Below are 18,047 nucleotides of genomic sequence, written 5' to 3' on the forward strand. Positions count from 1 at the left end.
AAATATTATTAATATAGACGTTTTTTTTTTTTATAGTCGAATATATATATATTATAGAGAATTATATTACAATATTATATAGAGCTTATTATATATATATTCGACTATAAAAAAACGACTATATTAATAATATTTACATATAATATAATATACTAAATAATAATAAAATAATAATAATTCTATATAATAATATAATTCTCTATAATATACTAAATATACTAAATAATATATATATGTTTATAAAAATATTATTATTTAGTATATTAGTATATTATAGAGAATTATATTATTATATAGAGTTTATTATAGAGAATTATATTATTATATAGAGTTTATTACATAGAATTATTAGAATATTCTTGTTATATAGAATTATACCAATTATATAGAGAAAAAAAATAAAAAAAATAATGGTATGCAGTTCGCGACGCAGCGGCGATGCAGCCTACGGTCAAGTTCACTCCGAGAAACACGTATCGCCCATAGCCGTAAAAAAAATCCCCACCACGGTCATTGACGCACATGCGAGAGCTCGTTCCAGTCTCCCATTGACTTCCTTTCCACAGCTCCGAAACATTGCCACGCATCACCGGCGAGCCGCGCGTGAAACACAAAAACTTCATGGCACACCGTTCACTCCATTAAATACAGTTAACTGGTAGAATTCTCCGGGACACTCCTTTCCTGCCGTCAAAGATAATTCGTACCTCGAACTGGTGGAGGTCGCACTGCGGACTATTCTTATCTTCGTTGTACAAGCGGCTTCTAAGTGGCGTCGGTATAATAATAAATTTCTAATTTCCGACCGATCGCCGATATTTCAACGATCGAATATTAGATAATCCTCGGACCGAGAATGACAAATATTCTGACAAATTTTCCTGCAAAATGCTCGGTGACAGAAACGCGTTTATCGTTCCAGTTGGAATTATTAATCGCGAATTATGGAAGAAATCGTTTACGAAAGCGGAAGAGAGCTTTTCAAATCAGCTTTCGGAAATTGCTGCATGGAAAACGGTTTTTTGGTTCGATAAATTCTGTTTAACAGATATTTGAAAAATACTGGTTTTTATAGTTATTAGTTGTTTTTACAGTCGATTAATCGTATCTCCTCTTCCAAAATTGCAATCCGAGCGTCTATTAGGGAGAATTTACCGTATAATTGTAAGACGCGCTGAGATACCTTTGTGCTTCAACCCTTTCCACTCGAACGGCGACTCTAAGGCGCCGTTAAAAATTGTTGTGTCACGTTTCAGAATAATTTTATTAATCGAATCTGTTCATATTTGAAGAACTGTTGATACGATAACTGTTTGCATCTGTCAGAAAATTGCAGTGTGTCAGAAAAACTGTATTCAATTTTCTGGTAATTTGGCTCGGAGTGCAAAGGGTTGAACCTTATATTCTATTGTCTTCTTTCTTAAGAAACACCTCTTTGACCATAAACCTGTACAATAATTGTACAATAATTGTTGTTGGAAGTAATATTTTAATGTAATAGTAACGGCGAAGTTGGAAACCGCACGTTTCTCTTACGTAACGAGTCAACACTTCAGATTAATAGATAGCTTCGTTAGTTCGTTGAAAAGCGACGTATAGTATTTCCTGATACGAGAATTTGTTATTTAATTTATATCATCGATACGCAATAGTCGATTATTCGCACAGTGAACGATGATCTTTGCGTTTCTAGTAAAAGACGAAAATAGATGTTCGTATACGAGGTTGCATAAACTGATATTAAAACGGTGAAATGATAATTGGAACTATTTATATATTATATTATTATTTATTATATCTACTGTTTTTATATTATATTATTATATGCATATTATATCTACTCTATTTATATGTTATATTACTATATATTATATCACTATTTATATATTATACCTACTGTTTTTATATTATATTATTATTATTTTATATATATTATTATATTTACTATCTATGTGTTATGTTATATATTATATCACTATTTATATATTATATCTACTATTTTTATATTATATTATTATATGCATATTATATCTACTATTTATATGTTGTATTACTATATTAATATATAGTGATATAATTATCACTATTTACATATTATATTATTAAATATTTATCTACTATTTATATATTAATATCCACAATATTTAAAGCATCAGTAAATTAAAATCAATGTCATCATTCGAATACGACCAACTACACTAATTTACGCTCATATACCAGTGAATTTGAGCACTTATTGAGAGAATTTCAATTTAAACAAAACACAGTTTTGATAACAATACCATCAGTAAATTAAAGATAATTCAAAACTAACAAAATTCAGTCAAATCTTAAAATCGTGCGAAACAAAACGTTTTCACACGAATCGCAAGAATCACATTTAAACGAGAACGTAATTTCTGTCAATCATTCTAATAAATCAAGAACAATATACAAAAGCGCCGATTTTCCCATGCTTTTCATTTTCTGCGTCGATTACGTACATTTTGAATGCATAAACGCCGCGGTCCACTCGCGACTCTTAAAGGTCCAAATATCCGCAGTCCATCCGACTGTCATAAGTGATTAATTATCTCCGAATGGCAACGTACACGCGTTTGCTCGACGGCGTTCTAACGGCAAGCGACCACTAAACCCCGACATTAATCAAAATGCAAAATAGGTTCGATTAGCATAACGAAATAATAAGTTCGCGTTGCTCGAAGAATTGTTCTTTTTTTCCTCGGTGAACCAAGACGGTTGACCAGATCACCGTTAATAAACACATGAATATTTATCAACGTCGAAGCGTCGGTCGTGATGCAAGAAGAAGCTCGGCCGAAATGTCGCCGGCTGATTACTATATTAATATATATATATATAATTATTGCTTATTAATATACTATACTATATTATATATATATTACTATATATTAATATAGTAATATATATACTACTGATTACTATATTAATACAGTATAGTATATATACTATATATAATATAGTATAGTATATTAATAAGCAATAATTACGTATACACACGGCTGTCTCATTAAGAGACACCGCCGTGTGTATACGTAATTATTGCTTCGACGAAAAGATTTCGGAAACAAGTCGAACAAAGTTCGAGATCGTCGTCCGCGGGGAGGAGGAGCAGAGGGGAAGGGGCGAGTTCCGTCGTCGCGAAAACATTAATCGTTTCGAAACTGATTCGGAATTCATCAGCGGACTTCATCTCTCCGAGCACTTGAATAATTACGGTAATAGAAGAAACCCATTACAACCGGCGGCAGCGGGGGAAGGCGAGGACTATCTTATCGCGTAACGAGATCCCTCTAACGAAGCAAGAACTTGATCATCTCGGAACTTGTAGAAATGAATAACTGCTGCTGGCCCGTAGCTGCGGACTATTTTCGCCACGATCGAGAAAAACTCGCCGTGTAAAACAACCTAACGATCGAATTAGAACGATTTACACGCTCGTTGCGTGCACGGAACGTGTACGGTAATGTCTCCCTAATTGTCGCCGAAATTGTGCGCTAAAGTAGACAATTTCGGGAGAGGGGACGCGATTATTCGAGCCTCGCGGCTCGTCTTTTTATAATTATCGATTGTCAATAACTATAAAAATGAGTTGCTAGGCTCGAATAATCGCGTCTCCTCTTCCCGAATTGTTCATCTTCGTGGACAATGCGAGCGTCAATTAGGGAGACATTACTGTACGTCGTTCGCGGCCTTTTTTCGATCTCTCGGCTTCGATGTTTTCACGAGAACTGGTAATTCGAGATTCGATTTATAGCAAATTTTTCTCTAATTGACGCTCAGCTTGGAAACGAAAAATGGACAATTTGGGAATCGAGCCTTGCGGCTCATTTTTATTGTTGTTGGCAATCGGTAAATAGAAAATTGGTCGGTTTTGTTTCCAAGCTCGGCGTCAATTAGGGGGAATTTATTGTAACAGTAATTGCAGAAGGATTCTCCTGAAGGAAATATTACTCCTGATTTTGATCTGTTAACGTGCGGTGAATTACGGCCGATTTTATCAGAAATATTATACGGTAATATTTTATAATATATTACAATGATATTTTATGATATATTATAATGATATTTTATGATATATTATAATAACATTTTCTAATACATTATAATAATATTTTATAATATACTATAATAACATTTTATAATATACTATAATAACATTTTATAATATATTATAACAATATTTTATAATATACTATAATAACATTTTATAATATATTATAACAATATTTTATAATATACTATAATAATATTTTATAATATATTATAACAATATTTTATAATACATTATAATATATAATAATAATAATAATATACTACATATATAACATTTTATAATAAATATCGTAATGATTCATACAAGAAATAAATCCTTCAACCTTAACTTTCATAAAAAGTGCTCAGATACAGTAATTTCTCCCTAATTCGCGCTCAGATCGCGCACAAAAATGGACAATCTCGGAAGACGAGATACGATTATTCCACCCTTGCAGCTCCTTTTCGCAATCACCGAATGTCAACAGCCATAAAAACGTGCCGCAAGAAGAAAGAACAAATTTGTTCTTATCCCATGAAAAACAAAAGACCCAGTAAGTAACACACAATTACTGCAACCTCCAAATTACACATCAATCTACGATATTTAATTACAACATAAAAATCGAACCAAAAATACCGCGCCTCAAATATCATAATTCCATTGCGTTCGACTTACAGATGATTCCCAAAGTGCACTTGTTGAAACGAAACGAGACACAGAACACGCACCGTCTGCTATAAACAATATCGACTGATGAAATATCAAAAAAACTCTGTCGAACGCACCTGACACATTTCTCGCGCCAAATGGCGCACGTAAAATTCGAAAATCCCGGAACAAGGATCGCTAACGGGTTAAGACGTCACCGTCAACGCTGATTTAACGTGCAACAACAACCCAAAGGTTCATTCACACAGCGTCCATAGGCGTCGATATATTGAAATACGGTCATCGCGTTCCTGCTTTTTTTCGTGCGCAAATTGTTTAAGACAATCGAGAAAGCCACGTGTACGTACTCACTGCTTATCACACACTACCGCCGAGGTTAAATCACCGCGTCTACATACGAGGAAGCGAGATCAGCCGATGCACAGAACACTGGCAATGTCAAATAATAATAATAATCTTGAAAAACGAGACCTCGTGAACGACCATCGGGCGTCGACAAATTGAAACGCTGCGAGCCCCGCAGCGAGATCGTTCGCAGAACTGATCGAAGATCGCCGAAGATGGGTCCGAAGAGAGCCTAAGTCCTCGTCGCTCGAATAGATTCGCTGTCACGAAGCATCGAGAAGCCTTGCGGCAAGGCGAGGCGAGGCGAGGCGAGGCACGCGGATCACTCGACGGAAGAAAGGCCGCGGCTCCGATAACGAATCGGTGACAGCGTGGCCTGCTGCGCGGGCCAGTTTCCGAAGAACTGCGGAACAGGCTCGGGCGAGGGTCGGATCCTCGAAGGCATCCTTGACAGTCTGCGACAGGCGGATCAAGAGGGCCACGCGGGACCTAGAAGAACTCACCGGACTCGTTTGTGCTTGGGGCGCAGAATTCCGGCCAGCTAGAGACGAAAACGCGGCGGTCGTTCGTGTCCTCCGGCTGGCGTTTCCGCAGCAACGGCCTGCGAAGCTCGTCGTCCCGGCTGGTACGGCGTGTTGTCGGCTCCTCCTCGGCCATCGTCCGCAAAACCGGCGTGCCTCGAGATCGCGAGAACGGTTTCTGCCCCGGTTTACCGCCGTAACTGGTCCCCGGAGCAGAGGTTGACTAATGACGAGCGGCACGCGTGCCGCAAAACGAGCAATCGCGAGCGAAAGCGCCGCGAACGCCAGACAGAGACGCGAGAAGATCCACTGACCGGTTTTATTGTGAAACCCGGGGGAACCGCGTGCCTCGGTTCTATTCCTCCCGGCTTCCTTGCCGCCAGTCGCATGCAGATCGCGCGACATCCTTGACACTGCCCGCGGAGAACGATCGCTATCGCATGGACGAACGATTGACCGACAAGCGGGTCCACTCGCGAGATGCTTTTTTTATGTGGGAAGGCAGCTTGCGGAAGCTTAGAACGATTTTGGAAAGTTTTTCATTTTGAAAGAAATTGTTCGTTTTATGATGTATAAATGTATAATTAGTTAATGTTTATTATGTATTTATTTAATTAATTATATATGATTATTAATATAATATTAATTAATATGATTGATTAATATATTATAAATATTATAATATAGCTGATGCAATTATATATTAATTGATTACGAAAATGTAAATAGACTTTGAAATGAATTGAATTACAGATATTGTACAATGGCTCAAAAAAGTATTTGAACTTTTCCAAATTGAACGAAATGAATGAAAATGTAAGGAATGCGTTCTTAAGCGTTCTTAATAATTCATAAGCGTGCTGAACATTTCATCGAAATGTTGATGTTGTTACGAGGTACGAACAATGGAAGATTACGGAAGTCGCAGTGTCTCACGATTTTCGACAGTTCCGACCGAGATCTGTAAACGTGAGTTTTCTTCAGTTTGTTCTTTGTATTCCAATTGATTGAAATTTTTTAAGCAAATATTTTTTTTGTTTTATGTACGTTCTATTAGAATGATCGTATCGTCAGACGGAATTCATTTGCAAGTGTCAATCAACGATTAAAATTTGCCAAAATGTATATTTCGAAACTTACGAATTGAGAAGAAAATGGAAAATGGAAAAGGGAAAAGAGAAAAGAGAAAAGAGAAAAGAGAAAAGGGAAAATGGAAAAGGGAAATGGAAAATGGAAAGTACAAGACATGTAAAATGGAAAAGAGAAAAGAGAAAAGGGAAAATGGAAAATGGAAAATGGAAAATGGATAATAGAAGATATGGAAAATAGAAAATGGAAAATGAAAATGAAAACGGAAGATGTGGAAAATGGGAGATGGAAAATATGAAAAATGGAAAAGAGAAAAGAGAAAGGGAACGGGAAAATGGGAAATAGAAAATAGAAGATATGGAAAATGGAAAACGGAAAATGAAAAATAAAATATATTGAAAATGGAAAATGGATAATAGAAGATACGGAACGTGGAAAATGGAAAATAGAAGATATGGAACGTGGAAAATGGAAAATAGAAGATATAGAACGTGGAAAATAGGAAACAGAAGATATGGAAAATGGAAAATGAAAAATAGAAAATAGAAAATAGAAAATGGAAAATGGAAAATAGAAAATGAAAAATAGAAAATGGAAAATGGAAGCATACAAAAATGTTTCATCAGTCATTAATTCATTATTAGAAAAACTGTGGACAAACATCACTGTACACATCGACATTTCCTAAAAGAATTTGCGGCAAAGTGCATCGAAAATGGTGGTTTCGGAAACTTCTCACTATATCACGAAAAACTTATCGAATCAATCTCGTTGACTCGTTGAGATTCAAGCCAGTTAGAAAGTTTCCAAGTGAAAACAATTTGGAAGTCAAACGAAGGCATTTCTTCCTGCGAGACTGATTTTAACAAGTTCAAAGTTAAATGTTACCTGGTGGAAGCCGGCGTTACCAAGTTTACATCGAGGTGGTGATTGCCCCAAGCATCCAGAGGTGTAAGTAACAACGTTAGCTGCTCCACTAAATTGTTATATTATACCCATCAATCGCGTCCCGACTTTGTTCCCGATACTGACCCGGCAAGCAACAACGTTGTCTATATAAGCAGTTTGTCTAATCAATTGGCTGATGTTGGTGAAACAAGATGGCAAGTGGGGAAAATGTTATGTCGCAACGTTCGACCTATCGTCGATGAATATTAATAAACTGAATCTTGCATTTTTGATAGAATAACTCTCACTGTTTCCATCTGTACTTTACGATCTTTCTGTACGAGTTTTTTGGGGGGGAGAATACTCTTTCTGGGGGTACCGATGCAATGTTTTTAATTCATTATTGGACCGCGGATTTTATACATTTAAGACTAAAGTGATTTAGTGCGATATAAAACAGTGAAAAGATTAAAATAATTTAAGAGTGTGAATAGTAAACGGAAATCAATAGTAAATGGAAAATGGAAAATGGAAAATCGAAGATATGGAAAGTGGAAAAGAGAAGGGAAAATTGGAATAGTAGATATGGAAAATGGAAAATGGAAAATGGAAATGGGAAATGGAAAAATGGAAAATGGAAGTAGAAGATATGGAAAATGGAAAATGAAAAGTGGATGATATGGAAAATGGAAAATGGAAAGTGGATGATATGGAAAATGGAAAATGGAAAAAGGGAAATGAAAAATAGGAGACATGGAAAATGGAAAATGAAAAATAGAAAATAGGGAAAATGGAAAATGAAAAATAGAAAATAGGGAAATGGGAAATGGAAAATGGAAAATCGAAGATATGGAAAGTGGAAAAGAGAAGGGAAAATTGGAATAGTAGATATGGAAAATGAAAAAGGGAAATGAAAAATAGGAGATATGGAAAATGGAAAATGGAAAATGAAAAATAGAAAATAGGGAAAATGGGAAATGGAAAATAGGAGATATGAAAAATAGAAAATGAAAAATATAATATATGGAAAATGGGAAATGAAGAAAGGGAAATGAAAAATAGGAGATATGGAAAATGGAAAATGAAAAATAGAAGATATGGAAAATGGAAAATGGGAAACGAAAAAATATAGCTGAAATAACTATAAAAACGAAAATCAGAAATTGTTTTTCAGCATTTATTTATGCATCTCGACTGTCTTTCGTTTCAAAATACATTTCTAATGTTGTACTTTTCTCAATCCTACCTCGAAATTCCACATAATTCAATCGAATTAACGTTACCGTGGAACCATTTGTGACCGAACGTGTGAGATATAGCATAATCAGTATCTTCCAATTCTCCACGTATCCGACACCGTTCGGATTTCCGAGTACCGTTGGATTTCGACGTACTCCCGATCTTTCTCCGTATTTCGTCGAGTTCTCGGAGTTCGCTCATTCGTTTAGTTTGCCGTGCAGCAGTCGTTCAAGGAATCGCGCGAAGATTGAAATTAGGCTACTCCGTTGGTCCGGAGCTTCGTGATCCTGCGGATTCTACGAGGCTTCGGGGGATTCGACGGACTAACGAAGTTGGACAGGTTGGAAATCTGGAAGTGTCTCGGTGCATCAACCACGTGGTAGCTGGAAATTATTTCGTACTTGCGGTTATGGATGAATGGAAAGCTCCGCGCTGCTCGTTTAATTAAGAATAGCACCCTTCGAACCTCTGCAGCAGCGCTTAATAATCGAACGACTGACCCGTTTCAGATGCATTGAATTATGTCAAATTATGCTTGAGATGATTTAAAATTCAATTTATTCATTTTTCCACCGTATTTTTTAAGATGCTTCTACTGCACGCGTTTCATTTCTCGACGATTCTCAACGAAAGCTTCGAAACAATGGCACAAACAATATTCGTTTCTAATTAAACACGAAACATGTTTCTATTCTATAATTACACTTGAATTTCAAAGTTTCGTGTGTTTTGCGTGGATTGGTTCAAAGCGCAGCAACCTTCCACGAAATTTCATATATTTTAATTCAACGCGAAAAAGTTTTTCATTCTCATTAGACGACTGTATTTATCTTCATTTCCAGCAACAAAGCGGAGAATCTCCCGTGTGCCAGCTGCACTTTGATGTGGCGCTTCGAATAACCATTCCGTGCACACAACACCAACCCCGGAATCTCCCCTTTTCAACTTACAAAACCACAAAGGAAACTGGATTCTCCGAAACCGCAAGCCAGACTGCTATACAGGGTGTTCCACAATTATTTTAACAGCCGAAAATAAGGGGTAGCTGATGTCATTCGAAGTAACTTTTTCCTTTGCGAAAATGCGATCTGCGGCTTTGTTTACGAGTTATTAACGGAAAACAGTGACCAATGAGAGGTGACGGCGCGAAGTTCGAGAGTCCGCAGCACGAGGCTTTGGTTGGGACGGACTCGAGCCACGTTCGAAGTATTGAACAAATCACGAAGCGAGAACTTTCCGGATTTTTTTTTAACACGATTATTATTTATTAAATTAGCTTTGCGAATCATTCGTCGAACTGTGTTCGCACACGGAATTATTTAAATTAAAATATCATTTACGTACTTTGTTAATCTTCACTGTACAACTTGCTTAAAAATTTCATATCTTGACCTTGACATAACCTTGACATAACCTTGACATAACCTTCACATGACCTTGATATAATCTTCACATGACCTTGACATAACCATCACATGACCTTGATATAACCTTCACATGACCTTGACATAACCTTCACATAACCTTCACATAACCTTGACATTACCTTGACATAACCAAAAATTCCCAAATTGTCCATTTTTGTGCGCAATCTGGGCGTCAATTAATCGACCCAGTAGAATTGAATTTGCTCATTACCTTGACATTACCTTGACATAACCAAAAATTCCCAAATTGTCCATTTTTGTGCGCAATCTGGGCGTCAATTAATCGACCCAGTAGAATTGAATTTGCTCAAATAATAGATTACAATGAACATGAACTTTGAAAAATGAAAAGTTAACATCTTAGTATTAACTTCTTCAGTGCTTCTATTTAATACGCTTCTCGTTTCAGCATTATTTTCCTTTCAATGTAAATGTTCGATAAAATAACTCTACATAGTAATCACGGCTTGCTTGTCCAACTACAATTTATCCTGTTCCCAGTTCCTTAAATAATGCCAAGTAAATTGAAAACTATCTAGAAACATTTATATTCTACTTCGAAATGTTTCTTAAGAAATGTTTATTTTATTTAAATTGAACTTTCGTAACAGAATTAAAGTGTCGATGCAGAAGTTATCATAAAACAGGAAAAGAAATGATTCAGATTTGCCGAATCGCTTGCGCTCATAAAAGTTCAGACGTATTTTGGATTTGCGGGAGTTTCGAAAGTGGGTGGCGCTCGCGGAATTGGCTATTAAAAAATTAGGCGGGTCGAAGTGAGGCCGATTCTTTCTGTTATTCCGTGCCCGTAAACACGGCCGCTAAATGCACGGGCCGCGTTGATTGCTTTTCTACAATACATATATTGCGAGCGGGCCGATAATGGACTCGTTACGCGCATTTGTCGACGGGCAAACGAGTCATTCAACGGCCATTCTTACGCGTACGTCAATGCCGCTCCATATTTCACTGTTGACACGTTCGCCTGCCTCGCGATTTTCAACATTTATTTCTCCATCGAACTGCGCCGGGCAACTGCACAAAGAGTAACGACGCTCCGCGTGAACAGAACACATTTTATTTGATAACGGTGCTCCAGTGTTTTCATCGTTGACGATTCGCGGGTTACACGCCGACGATGACGGCGAAACGATGAGCGGAGCAAACACGCGTCGTTTCACGATCATCGAACATTTACGGGCACGTTCGTCGCGGATGAACAAACTTTCACGGGGTTAATGCTAGATTTACGGTGCACAGAGAACAGCTGTTTATAAAAGTAACACAAGTAACATTTATCCTGACTTTTATCAAGTGTCATAATAATGACATTAATTGAATAAATAACTTGTAGATGTACCTTTAGGATACGAACAATCTTGAATTAACAAATTATTGAACCGTCATTTTGACGGGTTCCGTAAATCTAGCGTTAATGTCACTGGGTCGCGATGAATTTGTTGCAGTTCTCTTGCACTCGCGATTACCGAATGCGATGATAATATATCGGCAATATTCCTTGGAATTTATGGTTTTACTAAATATGTTGTAATCCGAGGAGAGAGATTCAAGGATATTGACAGATTATCTTGAACCGATTACAATTTCTAAAAGATGAAAGTGTTGAAATTTGCTAAAATGTGTACTTCGAAATTTACTAATTGAGAATAAAGTGGCAAATGAGAAGGGAAAAGGGAAAAGGGAAAATGGGAAAGGGGGAAGGGAAAGGGGAATTGGAAAAGGGAAAGGGAAAAGGGAAAATAAAATATATTGAAATAGAGAAGGGAAGGGGAAATGTAAAATGGAAAATGGAAGATATGGGAAATGGAAAACGGAAAGGGGAAAATAAAATATATTGGAAATAGAAAATGGAAGATATGGGAAATGGAAAACGGAAAATGGAAAATAAAATATATTGAAAATGGAAAATGGAAGATATTGGAAATGGAAAACGGAAAAGGGAAAATAAAATATATTGAAAATGTAAAATGGAAGATATGGGAAATGCAAAACAGAAAAGGGAAAATAAAATATATTGAAAATGGAAAATGGAAAATATGGAAAACGGAAAACGGAAAATGGAAAATAAGATATATTGAAAATGGAAGACGGAAAATGGAAAATAAAATATATTGAAAATGGAAAACGGTAAATGGAAAATTGATAATAGAAGATATGGAACGTAGCACAAAAAATTTTAGCGTTAATAATGATTAATGACTTAATGACTTCCATAACAATTAAAAATTGCCTGAACCTATACTCCAGTACACAAGAGTTAAATAAAAACGTACATCGACTCCGAATACTTTCAACAGATTAAAAACAGCGCGACAAAAGGCTCCAGGATTCTCCTCGTGGCTTCTTTCCCGCGTTCCACTTCCTCAATTCCGCCATAAGCATGAACGATCTATTTCACGCGATCCATAGCATCAACTCGAATAATGAGCACGTTTTCGTTACCAACTTTCCCCGCAAAAATTTGTCAAACGTCTGTCATTTATATTCCCCGTTCCAAACGTGCAATCCAGTCGTCGAGAAAACGGTTCGTCGCGTTCCGATTTTCGAACAGTGAACAGTGCAAAATGGCAATTTCCATAAAGATCCGCAGTCCGATTATCATATTTCTCGCGTTCGTCTTGCCGGATCGGTGTCGCGCCAAAACGTTTCGCATTGTCGCTCATCCCGACGAAGTATAGTAATGTCTCCCATACTGACGCTCAGGTTGTGTACAGAAATGGACAATTTTGGAAGAGGAGATACGATACGAAATCGATCCTTGCGACTCGTTTTTATAGTTACGAATTGTCAACGGTTACAAAAACGAGCTGCAAGGCTCGAATAATCGTGTCTCCTCCTCCCAAATTGTCCATTTCTCTCCACAATCTGAGCGTCAGTAAGGGAGACATTTCTGTACCGCGGTGTTTTGTAAAAGTGATCAAATCTAACATTTTATAGCGCATGATCTTCTAGAAATGGATCTCGCAATTTTTTGTTCGTTTAATATTGTTAATTTATGACGTGCACGAGTACAGTAATGTCTCCCTTACTGACGCTCGGATTGTCCACGATTAATGGACAATTTGGGAAGAGGCGATACGATTGTTCGATCCTTGCGACTCGTTTGCATAGTTGTTGACAATCGATAACCGTAAAAAAACGAGCAACAAGGCTCGAACAATCGTATCATCTCTTCCAAAATTGTCCATTCTTGTGGACAATCTGAGCGTCAGTTAGAGAGACATTACTGTAATCCGGCGTCTCGAGGCGCGCCGATTGGACGAACGAGCTCCGAAAGATTCCGCGTCCTTTTCAACGAGATCTAACGAAGTATCATAAAACCGTTGCGTCGCGCGAAAAGTATGGATTACGGGCCGCGCAATAAAATTTCCGGCGGGAAAGATTCAACTGTAACTCAACTCGCCGGCGTCGAGCGTGCGGCGCGTGTCTTCTTCGTGATCTATCGTGGAAAACGGGACGGCGACACCTCGAGATTAAGCGGAACCCTTTCCGAAAAAAGACAAAAGAATTAAAAAGGAATTAATCGATTCCGCGGGGCGATGTAATCGCACGGAACGTTTTACGGTTTCTCGTTCCGGCGAGAATTATCGCGCGAAACGAGCTCGGCGCCGGATAATATAAACTCACCGGTATCCTTCGTGATGATCTAAACATTTGTCATGAGCACTCACGCGAAGACCACTTCTCTAGCCGGCTAAAATTAACCCCCTTCAGCCGCGTCCGTCCTAAATATACGAGTGAAAATCAATTTCGAGTGCTACGCCGCTAAGTGAAACCTTTTTAGACGCTTTCGACCGGTCTTATAGCGCGTATTGTTTGCAAAACGTGTGTTCGTCCCAATGTCACGTAAAACGATTGTCGAAGCAGCACGCACAATAACATGCCAAGATTGAAATCACATGTTCACGTTTATTCGTCAAATAATTAAATAATTTAAGGTGCGCCACAGTAAATTCTCCCGAATATCGCGGATTCTAAAACGATTTGTGGAAGAACTTAATTTCCGGTCTGGACGAAGATCGTTCGCACGATCTTAATGATCTTAATGATTTAAACAAAATAAGTCGTTAGGGTAGTTCAGTGGCTCGTTAGGGTAGAAAGGGTAAGGACAAGGCGGCTGGTAACGGCGTTGAGGCCTGCGAAGACCTCGACGCGAGAGATCGAGTTATTTTCGAAACAGATTTTTTTCAAGACTTTCGACGAAAATTTTACGCGATTCGCTCGCTGCGACACGATTGACGTAATCGCGAGCAAAATTGTGCCGCTTGGAAAACCGATTGTTCGATCTCAATTTTAGATCGCCGGTTATATCGCCATCCGTGCGAACGGAAATTCGTTATTTACGATGATAATAATTCGCGAGCCTGGCAGATGTTTTAATTTGAATACCGTCGAATCGCGGTATGTACATTGCTCCGCGATTTTTACGATAATTCTTCAATCCGAATGTAGAGAGACTGAATAGATCGTAAAATTTTATTACAGATTTTCTAGACGAAATGACGAGCCACTGTATTGACTTAGATTGGAAAAATTATGTGGTTCTGTTTGAAGTGACATTGATAAAAATAATCTAAAAATAACTCTTTAGCAACAAATATTGTTTTAATGTCAATGTCAATGTTTACGTTTTCCATACACATACAGGGTGTTTCCTTAATTTCTGCTCACATTTTTTTCGTGCACTTCTATTAATCTCTTCATTTTAAAGATTGTTACATTTTCGATAAAAAATCCGGGTCGCCTTAATTTCTTTCAAATGGCGTTGTATATTTTTTATTTCACAATAATGTAGCTCGTGCAGTCCGAAATAATAATTAATAATTAAAATTATAATGATAGTTACAATTATAATTGATAATTAAAATTATAATGATAGTTACAATTATAATGATAATTACAATTATTATTGATAATTAAAATTATAATGATAATTACAATTATAATTGATAATTAAAATTATAATGACAATTACAATTATAATTGATAATTAAAATTATAATGACAATTACAATTATAATTGACAATTAAAATTATAATAATAACTAAATGTATAACTATAAATAAAATTTACAATTACAATTAAAATTATTATAATTTCATTCATAATTATAAACAGAATTTATAATTAGTAATTTAAAATTACTACAATTAAATTCATAATTATAAACAGAATTTGCGATTCTCATTTATAAAAAAAAGCTACAACAAAGTTAACTATGCCCGAAAAACGAATCAAAGGCGAAGCAAATTGGTCGCCGCGCATTTCCCAGTTTCCTATTTTCATATGAAACGAGATTCGCCGGAAAGCTCTCGCGCGACCAGGAAATTTGCATGTATCGTTTCGGATCGGCCGCGACCTCCTCAGGGTTAGGAGGTGAAGAGAGCAGGAAATCAATGACTCACCTGTGTCGCCCGGGAAATCAGTGATGAGCAAGGTCTCGTCGTCTAGAGCAGTGACGAGGCTGTCGGTGCAAGTGTTCGTGTTCTCGATGCTGATCTTGATGCTGTCATCTTTGTTAAGCCGTGGATGATTGTTCGCGGCGGGGTTATTACCGGCGTGGCAGTTATTGTTGTTATTATGGTTGTTGTTGTTGTTATTGTTATTGTTGTTGCCGCCCTGCTGCTGCTGCTGCTGCTGCTGCTGTTGCTGCTGCTGTTGCTGCTGCTGCTGCTGCTGCTGGCCGAGGTGGTGATGGGGTGAACGAACGGATTCTGTGCTGCTGGTGTGCAAACTGACCCCCGTAGTCGCTCTTCCGTTCACCAGTCGTAAACTCGGTGCCCGTCGACCTCCGCCTCCTCCTCCACCCCCACCAGCGTTGGTCACAGAACGGCCGCCACCGCCGCCACCCTCTCCCTCCCTGCGGGCACGGAAAAAAGAAAAACACACATTCGATTTTCAATGAAAAATCACCGCCTCCGCCTACGCCTCCGATCGTGTCCAGCACGATCCAAGCAAAACGGCTCTCGCATGCGGCTGTGAAAAGCTGCGGAACGATCGTAGGCGTTCCAGGGACGTGGACAGTGGCGTGGAAAAGGGGGAGGGGCGTGAGGTGTACAAAAGGGTGCTGCTCGTTTCGTTAATAGTTCACAGCTGTTTCATGCTAAGTCGCCGCGCCAGTTTCCACGGTTCTCTGAATTTTATGTATTTTGCACAGCAATATAGGAATTATAATCATTATTAGCAGCGTTTAGTTTTGCTTTTAGACGCTGGTTAATTTCGAGGTTTTATTTATTTCTCATTTCTCTTCAAGTACTTTTAAGGATTTCGTAGATGATCCGTAATTTTGTTCTTTCTTGTTAACATTTTCTAAGGATCGTTTACGCTTTCGTTCGACAATTTTATCAATTTTTGCTTGGATATTGTTTCTTTTTTTGAGGTTATTTTTATTTCGGACCATCTTAAAGTCGACGTTTAAAATAGAAAGCGGGATTCGTCCATTTATGTCGAGAGAATGCATCTGTGACAATTGTTTATAAATTTGATTCGTTTACGTCAGAATTTGAGAATATTATTATATCGTCTTTCATTTAAAAAATATTGAAAGAGAAAATATTAAAGGCTTAGAGTAATGCCTCTCTAATTGACGCCCAGATTGACCACAGAAATGGACAATTTGGGAAGAGGAGATACGATTATTCGAGCCTTGCGGTTTATTTTTATAGTTATAAATTGTCCAATTATAAAAATAATATAATAATATATAAATAATACAAATACTACTACTATAATACTATCTATAATAATATATACTCTAATCTAAATAATATATATATTATAGTAGTATTATAGTATAATAGTATTATAGTAGTATTTATATATTATTATATATATTATTATATATGTTATATTATATTATATATATTATTTAGATTAGAGTATATATTATTATAGATAGTATTGTAGTAGTATAGACTAGTATTATACTATCTATACTCTAACTATAGACTATATATTATTTATACATATTATTATTTTATTAATATATATTATTATATATTATTATCTTATAATATTATATTATAATAATATATAAATAATATATATATATAATAACATAATTGTACAATTATAAGAACGAGCCGCAAGGCTCGAATAATCATATCTCCTCTTCCCCAAATTATCCACTTTAGTGGACAATCTGAGCGTCAGTAAGGGAGACATTACTGTATCACATTCTTTTGTGCTTCTACCTCGTTTATTTCCGAATAAAAGAAGTTTAATATCCGATGAATACACAGACAATTATGCTCGGAAACGAACCAAAGGCACAGTAATTGGTCGGTCCACAGTACAGTCGGTCCCACATGTTTCGGGAGTGAAAATTCGGCGAAACGGAAGCGAGAGAAATAAGTGAAAACGCGAGGATCCGCGGCGAAGTGCGGCCGCGTTGAAATCTCCGTACGCGTGCTGGTAACCGATTTCGTTCGCGAACGAGCAGCGAAATCGTCGCGGAAGGAGCAACGGGTTTTATCTTAATAGCGATCGGTACACATATCCTGTCCTTAGTCGGCACGTTCTAATAGTTACCCTTGGAGCTGTCCGACCGGAGCGGCTCGTTTGCAAAACCGTCCTCGACTCTTGTTCCACTTCTTAATCTTTCCATCTCTCGACTCGTCCTTGCGATTCTGGACACTCGCGGCTTATCGCCCGGTCTCTTATCGATCTCGACAAATTGCCCGCGGATTCTCTCGTTGGTACGGGCGCGAACTTCGCCGAATCGATATCCTCGAACCGAGCCGTTGCTTCGAACGGTTACGAGATCGCGACGACCGGATGCCGAGATT

The 18,047-nt window shown here is 37.4% G+C and overlaps 1 protein-coding gene across 12 annotated transcripts in view; it reads right to left on the reverse strand.

The window, feature by feature from the left end:
- The window catches only part of Ih (hyperpolarization activated cyclic nucleotide gated potassium channel Ih), a 375,005-nt gene that overhangs the window by 129,858 nt on the left and 227,100 nt on the right, over nt 1–18,047 (reverse strand). For 10 of the 12 annotated variants that reach the window (XM_076525911.1, XM_076525906.1, XM_076525903.1 and 7 more), the window contains one exon: nt 15,666–16,120. In XM_076525911.1, coding sequence (XP_076382026.1) covers nt 15,666–16,120 — 455 coding nt within the window. Of the gene's footprint in view, nt 1–5,577; nt 5,747–7,572; nt 7,713–15,665; nt 16,121–18,047 lie in introns of those variants that run through there. The other 2 variants (XM_033477243.2, XM_033477242.2) reach the window with 2 other exon arrangements.

Source organism: Megalopta genalis, chromosome 13 (assembly GCF_051020955.1).
Source record: "Megalopta genalis isolate 19385.01 chromosome 13, iyMegGena1_principal, whole genome shotgun sequence".
In the NCBI taxonomy this organism is placed as follows: Eukaryota; Metazoa; Arthropoda; class Insecta; order Hymenoptera; family Halictidae; genus Megalopta; species Megalopta genalis.